Below are 17,017 nucleotides of genomic sequence, written 5' to 3' on the forward strand. Positions count from 1 at the left end.
AATATCCTGATTTATTTTTATTTTTTCTTTGCAGAAAAGAAATGCAGGGATGGTCACTTTGTGGCATGCATATTCCCAAATTGCTTAGGGAACAGGTTGCTTATACTATATCTTTTACCAGACCCAGAAGCAATTGTGCCTTTCGTGGATATCTTGTTAGGTCCTGGCATCTGCTCCCAGCATTTTTAAATGAGATATCTCAGATGTTTAGGGCCTCTGAGATTAGTCGTACGCAATGTCAGCTGGGTGTCCAGCCCTCTCATTCCTTGACTCATGTTGCTTTCTGATGAAAACAAACTGTCTATAGAATACTTTTTTCCTTCTTTTTTTTTAGCTCTAGTACTAATAATCTCTCTGTAATTGTTTTCCATTCTGTTTCTCCCTTTAGCCATCTATCTTTGCAAACGGACCATGCAGAACAAAGCTAGGCTGGAGCTGGCGGATTATGAAGCCGTAGGTACACTGCTGCTAGAGTTTAAAGCTGGGGGATGCAGGGATAGCTTTGCTTGCCAACTGAATGCTGCCATTTTTTGGGGTCAGCCTTTACTGTATCTTTTTCTTAGTTGTCAGTACTGTGTGAAGGCTGATACGAAGACAACATCAGGAACAAGATTGATGAATGTCCCTGACTTTTCTGTGTCCCACATTAAAGCATCTGCTGTATAATGAACCCTTCAAGACTGGAGCAAATTTCACAGAAGTTTCGCTTGGTGTCCTGTTTTCAGTTAGTAAATCTTGGTTTATATAGGAGATTTTAGCACAGGAAAATGATACACTTTCAGGTGTACCACTGGGCAGTTAAATTGTTAAAGACACATTTTGTTACAAAAGTTCTCAGTTATTAGACTGGGAACATTTTCTATATGTCATATGAAAATATCACTGAACTTTATTTAGGGCACGTTTTCTGATCTGGAATTACTATCAATGAAAACATCTCAAACTTTGGTGTCGGACTGCAGGGTGGAGAGGAGTGGGAAGATGGAGGCAGGAGGGGCAAGGCTGAGTATTTCTTTGAATACCAGCAGTGTAGTGCTCTGAGCAGCTAAACTTTTCTTTCCGTCATGTTGACTTTCTTCTGTTTACTGACTCAACAGTGTAATAGCAGAATTTTATACATGGAGTTTTTTGTTAGAGAGTTTGTTTGCGAAGTTGGACATACATGGTCATGGTTATTACAATGAAAGCATCTATGTTGCATGTATTTTAGAGTGGGATTTTTGGTTTTTATTTTTTTCCAAGACTGAAGTTTTTCCTTCTTCCTTACCTTCTACATTTTGGAACATTTGTGCACGTGGAGAGATATGCCATTTGGTCGAGTGCAGAGCATGCAACAATTGCCACTTACCTAGTTCACCCTGGAAATGCATTCCGACTTCCCAAGAGTTCTAATCTCAAACAAGCACAAAGGAAGGAATATAACAACCTGCATGCACTTACATGTCCTTTTGCTGAGTTTTTTCTTCTGCATATTGTTGATTTCATGATTAAAACATTAAAATTGCTCACATCCAACCAATTAAGTGTAAGTACTCCAAAGATCCACCATAAAGCCACAAAAGGCTGTTCAGCGGCGCACACACTCCCACACACATGCAGTCAGGCTTTGGCTAAGTACCTTTGCACATTGTTGCCTACTGAGAGTAGCAATGCTCCAGTGATGGTAAATAATTAGATCTTGGCAGTATCTCATTTTTCATGTGAATATTGCATTGCACAATTAGAGGTTACTTCTGCATTCAGACTTTGTTCTCTTAATTAGAGACATTCAGATAAGAATGGCACCAGCTCTTTCTAAGCATTATGGGAGCTGAAGCAGATCCAGCAAGGGATGTAAGCTCAGCACAAGTGAGAGAAATAGGTTTACAGGAGTGAGAAGCAGTGCTTCTCATACCTTTGGAGATGCAGCATGAGAATGCTTCTCAATAGATATCAGCAGTGACCTGGAGCTTCAAAAGAATGGAATTTCATTTTTAGGTTCTGCTCGCAGCATTTACAGACAGTCCCCCAGCCCACATTTATGCTGATTAGAGCAGGACTCTTGATTGTATGATTGAGCTTGTATAGTTGCATTCAGGTTTTTTAAAATTGGTCAAACATAAGCACAATTCAAATATAGCTTCTGTTGGTGATGTTTCATTGGCTTCAGCATATTTACTCCAGAGGGCACATGTGAACATAATTTAAAATAAAATAAAAATAATGAAAAAATACCCACAAAAATTTGTGTTGCAGATAATTACGAGTTGTTGTTCTTTGTAACCACAGTTAAGGAAATCATCACATTCAGTACAGCTGTAAATCATTTGTTTAACTGCTTTCCTCCATATGTACAGACTGAAGCTGTTACATGGAGTTGGTGGTAAAAGGGCCAAGCTTTATGCCTTTAAACTCTTTGTTATACAAGAGTTTAAAGTAACTAGAAGGAAGATTTCTTCTTGTATTGAAATGCATGTGCTTGAAAAAGTTTGTTGAAGTAAAGGTGATAAGTATAAAGAGAACAAGAATAGAACTAAAAATGTTTGTTTTCAATGTAAATTTGAAACAGTTAAACCAGCTGTAAGGGAGATAAGTGTCCTGTTAATTGTCTCGAAGTCCTCCTTTCTTGGGGGGGGGTATGGAAATGCAACTTCAGGTTGCAATTTAAGCCTGAAATTCCAGCCATATTCTGAGTTTAACCTCAAGCTGTGATGAAGCTATATCCACATCCAAATGTTCAGATCCCTACGCTCCCTGGAATGGGTCTGGACCAGAGCTGTTACTTCAGGTGTAGAGCAAAACTGCCATTCTTTGCAGTAACTGTGTTCATTGTTCAGACAAACAAGCTATTTCCTTTTGTGAATCATCCTGGCAATCCCCAGCCTTCAATACTGTGCAGCTGCATAATGCTCTCAGCAGTGATCAGGACTGAGCAAAGCAGGGGACCTCAGGCTTTGCACCTTCACAAAAGCCTGAAGAGAGGAGAACAGTGCAGAGGGGAGGGAAAGTGAGGATGAGAGGGAAACGTGCAGCTGGCAGCCATCTGCTATCAGAAATGAAAGTCATCAGCTTCACAAAGCTTCTCAGTGTTATCTTTTGGGAACAAGTCCATAATTTTTTTCATACTAGAGCTCAAGCTGTCTTCATCACACTCCATTACTTATCCCTGGCAGGTCCCTTTGGGTTGCAGCCCAAAAAGATGTGTTGCAGCCTTGCTTTGCCTGCACTATAGTTCACCTGAAACCAACACTGTCTTCCATGTTTTTAGTTTCTCAGTTAAAAAAAAAAAAAGAATGAAATAAATATCCACCATGCTAAATGTACTCTCAAGCAATTGTTGTAATTACAGAAATTAGTTGTTCTTACTATTTTCATCTTTTGCAGGAAAACTTAGCAAGACTTCAGAGAGCGTTTGCAAGAAAGTGGGAATTCATCTTCATGCAAGCAGAGGCACAAGTGAAGTGAGTAATCCTGGAGCACTGAATTGCACCAGTATTTAGAGCTGTGAAGGGAAGGGGATTCTAAACAGATAAAACTTCTTTGTCAAAATCTTTACTGGGACTAAGCTCAGAAGGTGTTGGTGAATTTTAATCACTGGCAGACTAGAAACAGTAGAGAGCCAATTCTGAAGATCTGTGCCAGAAACTGAAAGATGGGTTTAATTATCTGCACATGGAAACACTGGTCTGGAGCTCCTAAGCCTGTATTCACCATGGGACCTTGGGTAATTTGCAAGCCCATTGTGCTTCTACAGTTGTGGAGTATTTTTGTTTTTTATGAATGGAAAGAACAGAATATTTTCATCTGTCTGTGTTACTCTATGCTTGCAGAGTATATCTGAGTCTAAAAAATACTGTCACTTCCATGTGATTATAAGGGTGGTATTTACAACAGGTATTTCTTCTCATCTTCCCTTGTGAAAGCAGTGTGAAGCCTCTTTATATTTTGAGTGTGTTTTCATTACTGCTGTTAAATGGATATGATCTAAGGTTTGTGTTTTATTGTCTACAAACTAATACCTAAAACTCTGTGTGTCCATTTTGTGCCTGCCATTGTCATTTATAAAATGGAAAGATTGGTGAAGATGACACATGAGAGCACCAGTACCAAAATGGTTCCATTGGAAGGAATTTGCACTTTCAGCATTAGATGCTAAAAAGTTATGGAATATAATTTCTTGAAGGTGTATGTCTTGAGGTATATTTCTCTTTGATTAACCCTTTGGAATTTTGATAAATTCTTTGCTTAATAACATTGCAATTATGTACCATTTAAATATATGGTAATTATCTTTTAATCTGCAGGGTAATTAAGGGATTTTTTTCCAACCAGAATAGCAGTGTTCCATTTGGAAGAGAAAATTAGAACTTAGGATAGCAATTGTGCTTTCAGTTACTTAAAGGCTATTGCCAAGACTAAAAAAAAAAGTGTAAGTCAAAACAAAAGTCTGCATTCTATCTAAAACAGATAATTATCACGTAAGAAATAAATGTAAATATCAGACTCATTGTGGTCACTGTTGGTTATTCATCTTTTCTTCATTCTGTTTTCTTTGAGGCATAAGCATGAACTGGCCACTATCAACTTTTTTGCTGGCAAGTTTCAGCTTCTTGGTCCACAGTTCATGTGATGGTTCAGTCTTTGGATTTCCAGAAAGGCAGGGATGGAATTCACATTGTAATTCACATTAACTAAAAGTTTAACTAGAGAAGGGAGGAAAAACATCAAAAATACCTGAAAACATTCCTCCTGCTTACCAAGTTTGCTTTGTTTTCCATGTTTTTGTTTGCACACAGGATTTCCATTGCTATATCCACATTGCTTCAAAAATTCCAGCCATAGAGCATCTAACTGCTTTGGGTCTTCATAGTTTAAAATGTGAAATACTGAGTTATCAGTAAGTCTGGAGATAGGAGCTGACAATCTAGGTTGAGCACAAAGTGTTGATGAAGAGAATTCATGAAGCCTCCAGAGAGTCCCTTCAATTTGTGTGTGCTGTAAGATTGGAATAGGCTTCGCCTTCCACCTTGGCCTGGTGTGAAGGACTCGTTCAGAAAAGTAGTTTTGGGCTGGGTGTCCTCAGCACAGTACAGCAGGGACAGAGCTTGTGCCAGAGTTTGTTTCTCATCTCTGCCTTGCAAGGGGAAAATCAGCTAGTGATGCCAAACTGTGGAGAATTTTGCCTTTTTCTGGGGAGGGCTGCTCAGGGAGAAAAACATCAGTTTTTCTCCCCTGATTCCTATCCTCTTGGTACATTTCTAGCACAGATTTAGCCAAGGGGCACTGCCCCTCAAAAACAAAAACAGATGGGAGAGAACCTGGTAGTCAGAAATCACAGCTGGCCTGGGTTTTCTTTCCTAACTGCTTTTATTCTCCTGGTGGCAGCCAGTGGGAACCCAGCACGGGGACACAGAGCTTTACTCAGCCATGCTCTGAAGTGGAGGCATGGATGTTGTTCCTCCTTCCATGTGCTTCTTCCCATCCCTCTGCAGGTAGATCTTTCAAGCTGGTGCTGACTTTGTGCTCATGTGTAAAGCTGAGTGAGGTTCCAGATGTCACTTGCTCACTGCTGCCAAGAATTGCTTTGAACAACCTCTGGTGGCCTTTGGGCTGTGTGCTTTCAGTGAGTTGGTCCACTGGCTGCATCAGGGCTGGAATTACAGCGTTCCTATTGTGCCAGCCCAGTCATGTCTCTCTGGGGTGGGTGCTGGTTTGTAGGGGCCATGCAGCAAGCTCACCTTTGGTCACCTGTGCTGTTACCCCTTGCTCTGCCAGCATGGGGGCACACCGACAGAGGCAGTGTTTGAGTTGAAAGCTCTAAGGAGGATTGGCCACAAGTGCTGCCCATGCTGTTGCTGCTGGAAATGTCTGGGATAGATGCTCCTTTGCAATCTGTATTCATTGAGTGGTGCTGCTGGGGCGTTTGGGTGCAATGGATTCTCTGGATGGTGACCTCAGTTCAGCATCAGCCAGGCGCCTCACCTGGAGCAAACAGGTCATGGTGGGTTTCCTGACACAGACAAAACTACAAACTTTCCCAGCCTGTCAAATCAGAGTACAGGACCAGGGTACCAGGAAAGGTTTTCCTCACCAGACGAAAAACAGCTGTTAAATTTTTCCACATTAATAGGAAAATCTTTTTTGACCCATGTTGGAGTAAACATCGGTGTTATTTTGTTTCATGGCATGTGCCCGTGCAAGTGCAACATCACTGTACAAAAAAAGTTGATTTCTGAAATTTTTTGTCTTGGGGTTAAGAACTACAGCTAGGAACTATATCAAAGAAGAAAGCATGACTTGTACATTGACTCATACACACTTATGCTTTTGTTTTCAGAATCGACAGAAAAAAGGATAAAACAGAAAGAAAGATTTTGGACAGCCAGGAAAGAGCATTCTGGGATGTGCACAGGCCTGTGGTAAAACTATTTTTGAATGAAGAGACTTTCCAGGTTTTGACAGGAAAAGTTTTATTAGTAGTAAATGCTTTATGCACAAAAACATTGCCCTTACAGTCACCACATTGATTTTCCTTGCAGTTCCCAATGCCCCAAGTGTCTGCTAGACTATATGAGACATTCTGGACTTCTGTACCTATGGAACTGTTGATTTGGAAATACGTGAAAAATACGAACTTTGAAAATTATTTACTGGGCTTATGAAAGAAAAGCAGCTTACTCAGTTTGTCTCAGACTTCCTAGCAAAAGCTCCCCACTGTTAGCTATTTCCTTTTGGTGCCAAAGTTAGGAGTAAGTGGATTGAATGCTGACATAGCATCCTTGGGTATATGCAGTCTCTTGTTTAGCAAGAGTAACACAGACCTCAAGAAAGAGTTTTGGACAAGATCTAATTGTATATTTTATAAAGGTAAGGTAGGATGAAGATTCTTAACAGAGGAATAACACAGTTACCATATCTTTTCAGCCAGGCTGTGTGAACACCACAGAAATGGACATTAGAAAGTGTCGCCGTATGAAAAACCCACAAAAAGTGAAAAAGGTCAGTTTGAGTTCCTCATTTTGGTTTTTTCTTGTTTGGAGTTAGTTTGGTTCACTGTTTTTATTTTCTTTTCATGTAAATCATACTTGACACCTACTGTATATGAGACTTACCCAAGAGGAGCAAAAAAAAAAAAGTGTTTTGATAATACAAGTTATATTTTGTTCCCCTTGGTGAATTTATTATTTCAGTTTTACCAGCATAGTTGTACTGACTTGATGGGTGATGGGTAGAGCTGAGAAGGGCATTAAGGATCTCTGTGTCCCAAATGTCTGATGGCTCTGCCCTCCCATGAAATTAAATGAAATTGGCAAAAATACCTAGGTCCCTTTTTAAGAAATTATCTGGGCACAGAAAATGAGATGTTTACCTGCCTTAATAATTTCGAAGACTGGATCATTAGTAACTTGGGTGTCTTTGACTTCCAGCAAGTTTGAGCTCTTCTATGTATATGAATTCATAGAATCAATTAGATTGAAGAAAACCATTTAGATCAGTGACTCAAAACCTTAACCTAACCAAGTCCTTCACTAAACCATGTTCCTATCTTCTAAATAGTTTCAAGAATGGTGACACAACAACTTCTTTGGGCAGCCTTGTTCCAGTACTTGATAACCATTTCAGAGAAGAATTCTTTCCTAATATCTAAGCCTCTCTTGACACAGCTTCAGGCTGTTTCTTCTTATCACTTGTTATGTTTTTGGACAGAACACTGGACTCCTGAACCTCCATAAGTAGTTAAACTGCAGCAGAGCTATTCACATGTCTATTAGAAACTTTACTGAAAAGCAAAAGCACTAAATGAAAGGGCAAATGGTATTACTTTCAGTGCAGGTGTCTATCCTGAAAATGAATGGCTACAGGTCTGTCTCCAGGTTTCTGTTTAGAGAAGTTCATGTGACCTATTGACTTGACCTGGTTAAGCACTTTATTCAATATGTAGTTTTACATCAAGAAATTAAATCAAGTGAAAGACAGTGGCATAGAATCAGGTTCTAGTATTTTCTTTTACTACTTGGTTCACCCCAGTGACAGCTCCCAGTGTTCATCCTGCAAGTGTTAGTGCACACAGCCTTCAGAGCTCCTAAAAATTATCATCTGCATTTAACCATTTAAAACAAACTCTTCTCTTAACACACCTACAGGCCTTCCAAGTGCAGGCATCAGCAAGAATGGTCTCATCTGTAAATATTGCTTGGGGCTGAATAATTACCTGTGTGGATATAAACAGTAGGAAATTGCTGGCTTGTTACCTTACTGCTTTGCACACTGCACCATTCCTCATTGTGTAACAGAAAAATGCTGTAACCCTTTGGTCTGTTCCTTGGTTCCTCACAGTCAGTGTATGGGGTTACAGAGGAGTCTCAGCCCCAAAGCCCCGTACACCTGCCCTCCCAGCCGGTGCGCAAAACCACAAAAGAGGATTTCCGCAAGCAGGTAAGTAGGTGGCTGTATGGCAACTCTTCTGAGAACTGCTCCCAGAAAAAAGCCTAGAAAGGTATTGAGATACCAGCAAAACCAGTTCTGTGCTTTACGTGTCCTTGATCCTCACGTACTTATCCTTAATTCTCACTTATGTTAATTGTTATGAGTATTCATTGAGCAGTGTGGTTGTATGGTGATACGTATTATGAGTGACTCTGACCTCTGAAACTACTTTTATTGTCTGTGGACCAGACACAGGCAATAAGGCAATAATTCCAGTTCACTGAGGATGTCTGAAAAGTGGATAGTGACAAAGGCAGTGTAGCTGGGCACAAGCTTGGGATGAGTGGTGAGGAAAGGCATCGTTCAGTGCATGACTGTTAGACTGCACAGTCAGAGCTTTTAGGAAACTAGGAAAAAGTTATTTGGACAATCATGCCAAGGAATGACCAGCCAACTCACACATCCTTGCACTGGCATGAAGAGCTGTCTCTCAAAATTACTTTGATGCAATAAGCAGCCCTCACTGAAAGACAAACAGGAATCCCTGGATCAGCATTTTACTAATGCATCTTTAAACAAGTTTCTTAAGCAATCAGTTTTTGGGTGGTCTTCTGAGCTAAGCCTGGATGCTACATTTCTTGAGCTTTTTTATCACAGGTTGAAGAACTGGTTCGTAGCAGAATGAAAGTGTGCTGTAAAATGTTACTGTTCTTGTGATGCCAGTCAGTAAGAGGAACAGGAGAGGAGAGTGTGTTTGTAAAAAGGAGATCATATTGTACCCTGAGTAGTCTAGGAACCTTAGCCCCAAATATGTGTCTTTTCTACTTTCAGTTATGTCTTCTGAAGCTTCCCCTAGGGATTTGCCTTTGGCAAGGGAGCCTGCTATTGGAAGCAGTTAATAAGCTTCTGATTCCTAGGGAAGGGTCCCATTTCCTTCTGAATTACTTTCCAGCCTTTTGGAAAGAGAAATCAATAGTGTGTTAAGATATTGTCAGTGCATGCTGCAGAACTCATAAATTGTTAATGTCTTTGTCATCTCTCTCCTCAGATAACTTTTCTGAACATGCAGATAGAGAGACATTGTTTAAAGATGTCCAAAGTAGCAGAAAGGTGAGTGTCCCCATTTTGATGATTTCCCATTCTTTCCTCATCTCCAGTTTGGCATTTCTAGAAACAGAGCAGGCAGCAAAGTGCAAAGGCTTGACCCCCTTTCTGTGCATCAATCCTTTCCCCTCCTTGATCAGCTGTGCTGCCTGGCTGCTGACACCCCTGTACTCACTCTTCTGCCACTGAGCAAAAATAGGTGGGAAAGGAGGACCTGTAATCTGCAAAAGAAAGGAAGAATTCATAAAAGAAAAAAACCCTTGTGTAACTTGTTTCCCACCGCTTCACTACCATGTGGTTTATTTTTAGAAAAGTCATTTGTGTCTCAATTTGAAAATACACTTTTTTCCCCTTTTTGGCCGAATCCTCAGTGCTTATCTCTTGTTAGTCTGGCACAGCTCTGGGGAAGGAGCTGTGTTTGCATTTGTTGTACATGTTGTTCACATCTCTGTTCCTACTGGGGTTGTAGGACCAGTTCCTGCTCCCACTTCCATGTATATGAAACCCTTAGAGAAGTACAGGCATTGTATCTGGACTACTCAAGGCAGTGTTGCGAGGAGTGGATTTCTAAGAGGCAAATCAAGGCACAATTTGACTTGCAGAATATTTTGCTTTGGTAGAAAAGTATGAATAGGTGAAGAACAAGCTCAAATTTAATTTAGTATGACAACTCATTTACTTAGGTATTTGTAAGTTATGCACATTTGCAGGGTAGTCACTGAGATGAAGGTAGGGGTAGCCATGCTCTCCAGTGATATCACTTTTAAAGCAAAACCATGTTAAACATGAAGGATAGGATAAGGCCTGGTTCCTTCTAGAGAAATAATAGAGGAGTTTTTATTTCAGCAAAGCAAAATGGGAATACCCCATGAAATGTGCTTTGCAGTGCCTGCATCTGTAGTTAGCATGCATGGACTAAACCAGGTAAATTAAATGGTGAGAGGCCCCATGTAAGTTCTTATTTGCTCATCAAGTTTTGCAATTAAAATGAAAATGGATCCAATTAAAGAGAAAATATTCAGAGGTTCCCTGAAATCCTGCATGCAATACATTGTATGATTAAAATAAGCCCATTTATATTTATGTTTTGGGCTTTTGGATCATTTCAATTAAGAACATATACTTGTACTTTAAAACCAAAAAAGTTATTGTACTGAATTTATTTACAATGACCTTAATATACTGAGACGTTAATAATTTTTCTGGTTCGAAAAGTTTTGTTTTGTTTTTTTTTTTTCTTTTTTAATTGCTCTCAAGTTGGAGGAGAAAATGTTGCTATCAAAACCTTTGCAAAATAATAACCAGGAGAAAAGTGAATAAAATGAGAACAGTCAAATTACAGAATGACAGAATAAGCTGAATTGGAGGGGACCCACCAGGATCATCAAATCCAACCCTTGGCCCTGCACAGGAGAGAGAGCCCCAAGAATCACACCATGTGCCTGAGAGCATTGACCAAACACTTGAACTCTGGCAGGATTAGTGCCAGGACTGCTACCCTGTGGAGGCTGTTCCAGAGCCCAGACACCCTCTGGGTGAAGAACCTTATATTTCTAAATGATTATTAATAATTATAAAGAATGAAAATCATGGTTGTGATCTTTATTTATGAGGAGGTGTTTTGTTATGTGATGACTTTGAATATTGATTTGAATATTGGCAATATTGATTTGAGAGTACCGTGACTTTGTGTGGAGAGTGGTGGGAAGTGCAGCCTGGATGTGGAGCATTGCAGAGCAGGTAGGAGGGAAGCAGAGAAGCTGATGGGTCCAGTGGCTTTGCAGGGTTAGGGACTGGTGAGGAGGAATGAATACGAATGACCTGACTTGCACAATTGCCTGAAAAACACCTGTGCAGCCTTGAGAGCCCCATGAAGACATTGATTACAAGCACTAGGAACAAATTTCCTGTGTAAGGAGATGCTGTTATTATCAAATCAATTTTCAGGCTAGACCCTGCTCTTGGGACAGTTTAGGTGACAATGTGGCAGATCAGAGTACAGGAAATGACTTCTTGGCATCAACAGTCAAGCCTGACAGTGGCACCACCTGCCAATTTTTCAGTATAGCACAAAGGCACTTTCAGAGAGGATGAGGGAAGTAACAAATAAATCAGGAAACACTAGGTCAAACAAGTTATAGGAACAAGATATAAATTGTTTCAATAGTAATAGATCAGTTGTATTTATTTTACATTAATTCACACTATTCTTGGGATAGCCTTTGTCTGTCAGTAGAGGAAGGCTCTCCAAAGGATATCTCCAGCTTCTGTGAGATAAATGCTTGCTGCTAAAGATTTTCTTCCCTTTCCTCCCTGTTCTGCTTCCAGGAGTAGATCTGTGCCAACTGTGGGAACAGGCATCCCTCAGCTGCTCCACATACCTTGGAAAGTGTCTTTCTTCCACATCCTTTCTCCCCACTTGGGACCTGTGCACTGTCAGTTTTAACCACTGAGCTTTGAGAACTGTTGAGCAAAACTATCAATATATTCTACCTATTGTTTTCCCTGCATTGCACAGTGTTAGTACAATTTCATTAGAAACAGCATCACCGAAATGCCTGGGGAAAAATGAGCATCTTCCTACCAGAAGCAATCTCAGTTCCCTAGATGAAAATTTGTGCTATTCTTTCAGCTTCTCATCAAAGTTCCTTGAAGGCTCAGCAGGCCCCCTTGATTGAGAGGCAGTTGGGTTCTCAGTGCAAGCTCCACACCCTTCAGTCAACTGTTCCTACCACCGCTTCTACCGGGTATTCAGTTTATCACCCAAAAGGCCAGGTTTGCCTTTTGACAAAAATGCTTTTTCTTAGGAGTCCCTTGCCTCTAGCCTCCTGTAGACAATGAGGCAATGATTCTGCTGCTGCCATTATACTGAATCAGCAAAATGTACTTAGAAATTCCCCCTTATTTCATTTTTGTTTTTTCCCTCTTTCTTTTTTGCTAGTACTTGTATTGGCACCTCTGATGTCGTCTTATTATTTTATTAGGAGCAATTCAGGTTTCACAGCAGATATCTCCTGATTGATCCTTTTTGGATTTCTTTTCTTTTTTAACCAACCCTGTCTTTCATTGATGTCTAAGGGACTGCTGCTGCTCTGTGAAATTGGACGCTGCTCCCTCCTCCACCCCTTGACCCACAGCAGTCATGAAATGTAATTAATGAAATGAGATGAGACAGCCCCGAGTGCCCTAAGGGGCAATGGGAACCTGCTGTGGTTACAAAAGTGTATGATTTTAATGCCTCATGATAAGAGCTAGCACAAACAAAAAGAAATAATTACTATAGAGCAGTTCAGGGAAACTTTCTGCCTTTTATGACCCTTTGTTTGCAGGGTTTTTTCATTTGCCTGCCTTTTTGAGATGTGAAGGACCAGAGGTAAAGTTTAGTGTGGACAATCACAGTGCAAGTACATTGGTTGTTCAGTATGATGAGACATAATTGACTTCGTTAATTACTTGGCAGACGTAGGCAAAAAATAAAGTGCCTTAGAGTATTTCCAGTATAGACTAGAAGAAATGTCTTTTGATTTATTTCATGTTTGCTGTCTTTCTTTTGTAAAAATGCACCCCTAGCCCCAACCCCAGTGGAATTCCTGAATCATTTATGCAAGCAGACACAGTTCTTTCACCAGAAAGCTCTTTGAATCTCATCCTAGTGAGGATTAGAGGCTCTGTGCCTTAACTGACTCACCATGAAGCAAGCCAGTGTAAAGGCCAGGAGTTTTTCCAACGTGCATATTATTTACTATTCTCTAAGTTAATTATTATGTTGAAGTATTTTACAATAGTGCTGCTAGACTAAATACTATACCAACATAACTAAAAAATTATCTATAGGCAAAGCTTTGATGTTTAGGACTATGATCCTCCAAAGATTTAAGCATATTCTTAGCTGCAGCCCATGACCCTGTTTAGGTGAGTTTCTCATAGTGCATAAATTTATGTGGGTGCACAAGTTTGCAAAAATGAAAAGGATGGGAGGCAATAGTAACATGTAGCAAATGAATGGGATGGCACATACATCATATTCCTCTCATGGCTCTCTGGAGGAAGTCCTGCCATAGTAATCCAGTTGTTGCCTCATCAGGTTTTTTGGGGGCATCTCAACAGAGACAAGCTGGAGGAAAATGCTGCTGTTGAGGAAAATACTGCAGTGAGCTGGTGGGTGTTTGCAGAGAAATCCTTGCATGCATCATCCCTGGGAAAAGGGTCTCCTGTGATTGCTGGGAAACTGACTAATCCCTATAAATAAAAAGAACCACACACAAAAACAAAACAAAAAACCACCACCAAAAAACCCCAAACAAACAGGATAAAAAGAAAAGCTGCACTTTTCTGACATGTGACTGTGCATTCAAACCCTTTCTTTATTCTTTTTTTTTTCCTTTTTTTTCCCCTGCCAGTTTAATAGCCTACACAGAGCAGTATGTGGAATATGACCCCTTTATAACTCCTGCTGAGCCTTCCAATCCCTGGATAAGTGATGATGCAGCATTGTGGGACATTGAAATGAGGTAAAAATTAATTGGTAGTTTTAACTAATGTGAGAGTTGTCTTGCCGTTTTCTTTATATGCTCTTAACACTGCCCTGTTTGGAAAGGAAGTTTTATGTCTGTACTACAAGATTCAAGAACATAGCTAAAGTTTATCACTGGTATCTTTGAATTATTCATCCCTTCTACTTTTATATGGCTTGATGTATGGGACTCTGTAAGTCAGGTAATGGATGTTCTTATACCTGTTGAGTACATGCACAGACTCAGGCATAGGAGCCTAAAGATGTAGGATACTACTAAGACAAACTTGTTCCAGCACATCTCCAGTTTGTTCCAGCAAATCACATTTGATCCTTGGGAGCCTACTCTTCCCAGCTGCAATGCTCCAGCCCTGCTCTTGTCATGGAATCCCATGAAAAATGCTGCTGGTGAAATGGGGTGAGTTATAAGTGGTGGCCAGTACTGCTGTGCAGAGTGAGTTTGGCACAGAAGAATGTAGCTCACATGTGATGTGTGAGACTTGGCAGGTCAGAATTGTAATAGGTTGGGTTTGGGCCTCACCTGTTGGTGAACAAGCTGGCTTGTCTCTGTTATGGTGTCAAATAGATGGAAAGAGGGAGGAATGTCTGGAGGATATTCAATGTCTTGCACCTCAGAGGGTTTCTCAGCCCCACCCCCCCCCCCCAAAAAAAAAAAAAACAAAACAAAAACCAAAACAAACAAGCAGAACACTGCAGCAGAGATCATGTTTTGCCCATGTGATGCTGGCGCAAGGGAACTCTGGCCTATGTTTGTGTCTCTTGCCCTCACAGGCTATCCACAATCCTTGTAAAGGGGCTTGAATTGTCCTGCCTGCCTGCCACTATGCCTGACAACTCCCACAGCAAATTTGAGTGGAAATCCCATGCCCCATATTACCTTCACTACCCAATCACATCCTGTGGCCAACAACTGCAAGGGCTCAGCAGCTACTCCAGTGTTTAGTTGCTGCCATTTGGCACCAAATCTGAATTTGGAGTTCACTTTAGCAAATTTTTGATAAGAGAATGCCAAATCTAATGCTGTATGTTCTTGAATAATAATTTAGAGATGTTATTGCCTAAGAAAACTGATTCATAGAGAATCAGTGTTCCAGGAAAAGAACAAGATTTTCCCCCCTTTAAAAGCCAAGTAGTTTGGGATGTGAAAGTTGTTTTCACCTGCTTCTCTGGTAGTCACAGAAATCCATTATTTTCCTAACCTCTACCCCTCTTCACATAATTTTAGTATTTGTTGTTTTTTTTTCTTAGCTAGTTTCTCTCATTTTGTCCATCCTCCCTAGTAGGACTAGTACCACATACAGCCCTTGCAAAATACTGCTCTGTAGAAGCCCTCACCCACAAGGTAATCCAGGCATCCATTATTTCTGCATCTGTTGATGTAGCTGCAAATCCCAGAAAAGCTGTCTGTGTCCCTGAAGAATACAATTAGCCTGATGTCACAGCCTTGTAGGAATTTAAAATAAATGCTTGGCTTCTGCTATGATTTCAGAGTTAAGGAAGGTGATTTTCCTGCAGGTGAAAAAGAGAAAGCTGTAGTGTGGGGAGATGGAAAAACAAACAGCTATGTATTTCCATTTTATTCTCTATTGTAAAAAAACTAACTGCATCTGCATCTAGTTGCAACTTGCATGAATAATTAAATGATCTCCAAGATCCCCTTGTGTTGCCTGCAAAGCTGTTTCCTCAGTTAGGAGGGCAGAGCCCTTGTGCAGGAAAACAAAGAGCCTCTGACTGCCAGTGGCAAGGCTGGCTGCTGAGTATGGGCAGCCCTGTGGCACTGGAGTTCATCCTCCATGGCAGTCAGGACTCAGGAAATGACACGGAAAGCATTCCGTTTTAGACAGCACTTTGGCCTTTTTTTGTGTGTGCCAGAATGTTGTGTAGCTGCAAGAAGAGCTGGTACAGATCTCTGGATTCAGCAGGAAATTCCCTGAGCTTAGATTGTGCATGGCTTTTGTGTCCCGATGGCCAGGCTGGTTTGTGTAACAGGTAGGCTGGATCTGCACCTTTGTCTGCAGCACTGCTGGCTCCTGAGGGAGCGCAGGAGGAGCCATCCCAAGTGTGCTGCTCCTCGAGTGAGGACATGCCTATCAATTTTGCTTAGCCTTTACACCAAGAGAAAATGAAAGCAGGCATTTTATTTACCCCTTTGGCTTACTTGTCTTCAGCACAGATCGCCACTGTCCCCTAAGGCTCCATGATTAGGAATCGCTGTGGACATGAGGAGACACACAGTTTAATAGATATGTACTGTTAACAATGGCTCTGCTGTCACACATGGGAGCAGCTGAGCTGTGTTCTAGTGGTTGTCTCATAGTATGACGCCATCACACCAGAAGCTTTCAAACACTTTGTGAGCCCAGATTACGCTCTGATGCAGGCTGTCTCATAGGATCCTCGTTGTGATTCCCAGGCCAGGCACCACCTCTGCCCATAGGCGTCTCTGCAACATGTCTGGCAATTCAAACAACAGCTTATGTAAGTTGGCTGTGTTAAGAAATAATTAAGGAGAAAGGTTGCTGGTGATTTTGGGTGCCTCTGCATCTCAGTGTCCCAGCTGAGATAGAAAATAAAAGTCTGATTATCATGGAGTAGGAGGAAGATATTTTTTAGTCTTCTGAGACTTAGGCATGCAAAAATCAGAGGCACTAAAAAATGAAAGATTACAAACCAGTAATCATTTTAGATACTTTGCTGCACTGCTTCTTAGTGGAACTGCTTTTCTAATGCAAATGTGGATCTGAAAATCTGAAGCCAGTTCCAAGTGACCAGGCAGTACTGTGTGGGACACAAGGAAACGCTCTGGAGCCCACCAGTGACCCAGGGAACATTGCTGGGAAATTTTTATCTTGATGTATAAGAAATCCTAAGGTACATTTGAGGAGATATGCAAGAAGTGCATAATGGTATGGTATTAATAGAAATGGTATATCCATTTAGGCATGGTATGCTGTTCTTCCAAATGAAACCTAC

The 17,017-nt window shown here is 40.8% G+C and overlaps 1 protein-coding gene across 4 annotated transcripts in view; it reads left to right on the forward strand.

Annotated features, from left to right (window-relative positions):
• RGS6 (regulator of G protein signaling 6) overlaps nucleotides 1-17,017 on the forward strand; it is a 247,461-nt gene that overhangs the window by 177,196 nt on the left and 53,248 nt on the right. For 3 of the 4 annotated variants that reach the window (XM_058027327.1, XM_058027328.1, XM_058027326.1), the window contains 7 exons: nucleotides 389-453; nucleotides 3,364-3,440; nucleotides 6,317-6,398; nucleotides 6,904-6,978; nucleotides 8,317-8,415; nucleotides 9,455-9,516; nucleotides 13,911-14,021. In XM_058027327.1, coding sequence (XP_057883310.1) covers nucleotides 389-453; nucleotides 3,364-3,440; nucleotides 6,317-6,398; nucleotides 6,904-6,978; nucleotides 8,317-8,415; nucleotides 9,455-9,516; nucleotides 13,911-14,021 — 571 coding nt within the window. The remainder of the gene's footprint in view (nucleotides 1-388; nucleotides 454-3,363; nucleotides 3,441-6,316; nucleotides 6,399-6,903; nucleotides 6,979-8,316; nucleotides 8,416-9,454; nucleotides 9,517-13,910; nucleotides 14,022-17,017) is intronic. The other variant, XM_058027329.1, reaches the window with a different exon arrangement.

Source organism: Melospiza georgiana, chromosome 6 (genome assembly GCF_028018845.1).
Source record: "Melospiza georgiana isolate bMelGeo1 chromosome 6, bMelGeo1.pri, whole genome shotgun sequence".
Classification (NCBI taxonomy): Eukaryota; Metazoa; Chordata; class Aves; order Passeriformes; family Passerellidae; genus Melospiza; species Melospiza georgiana.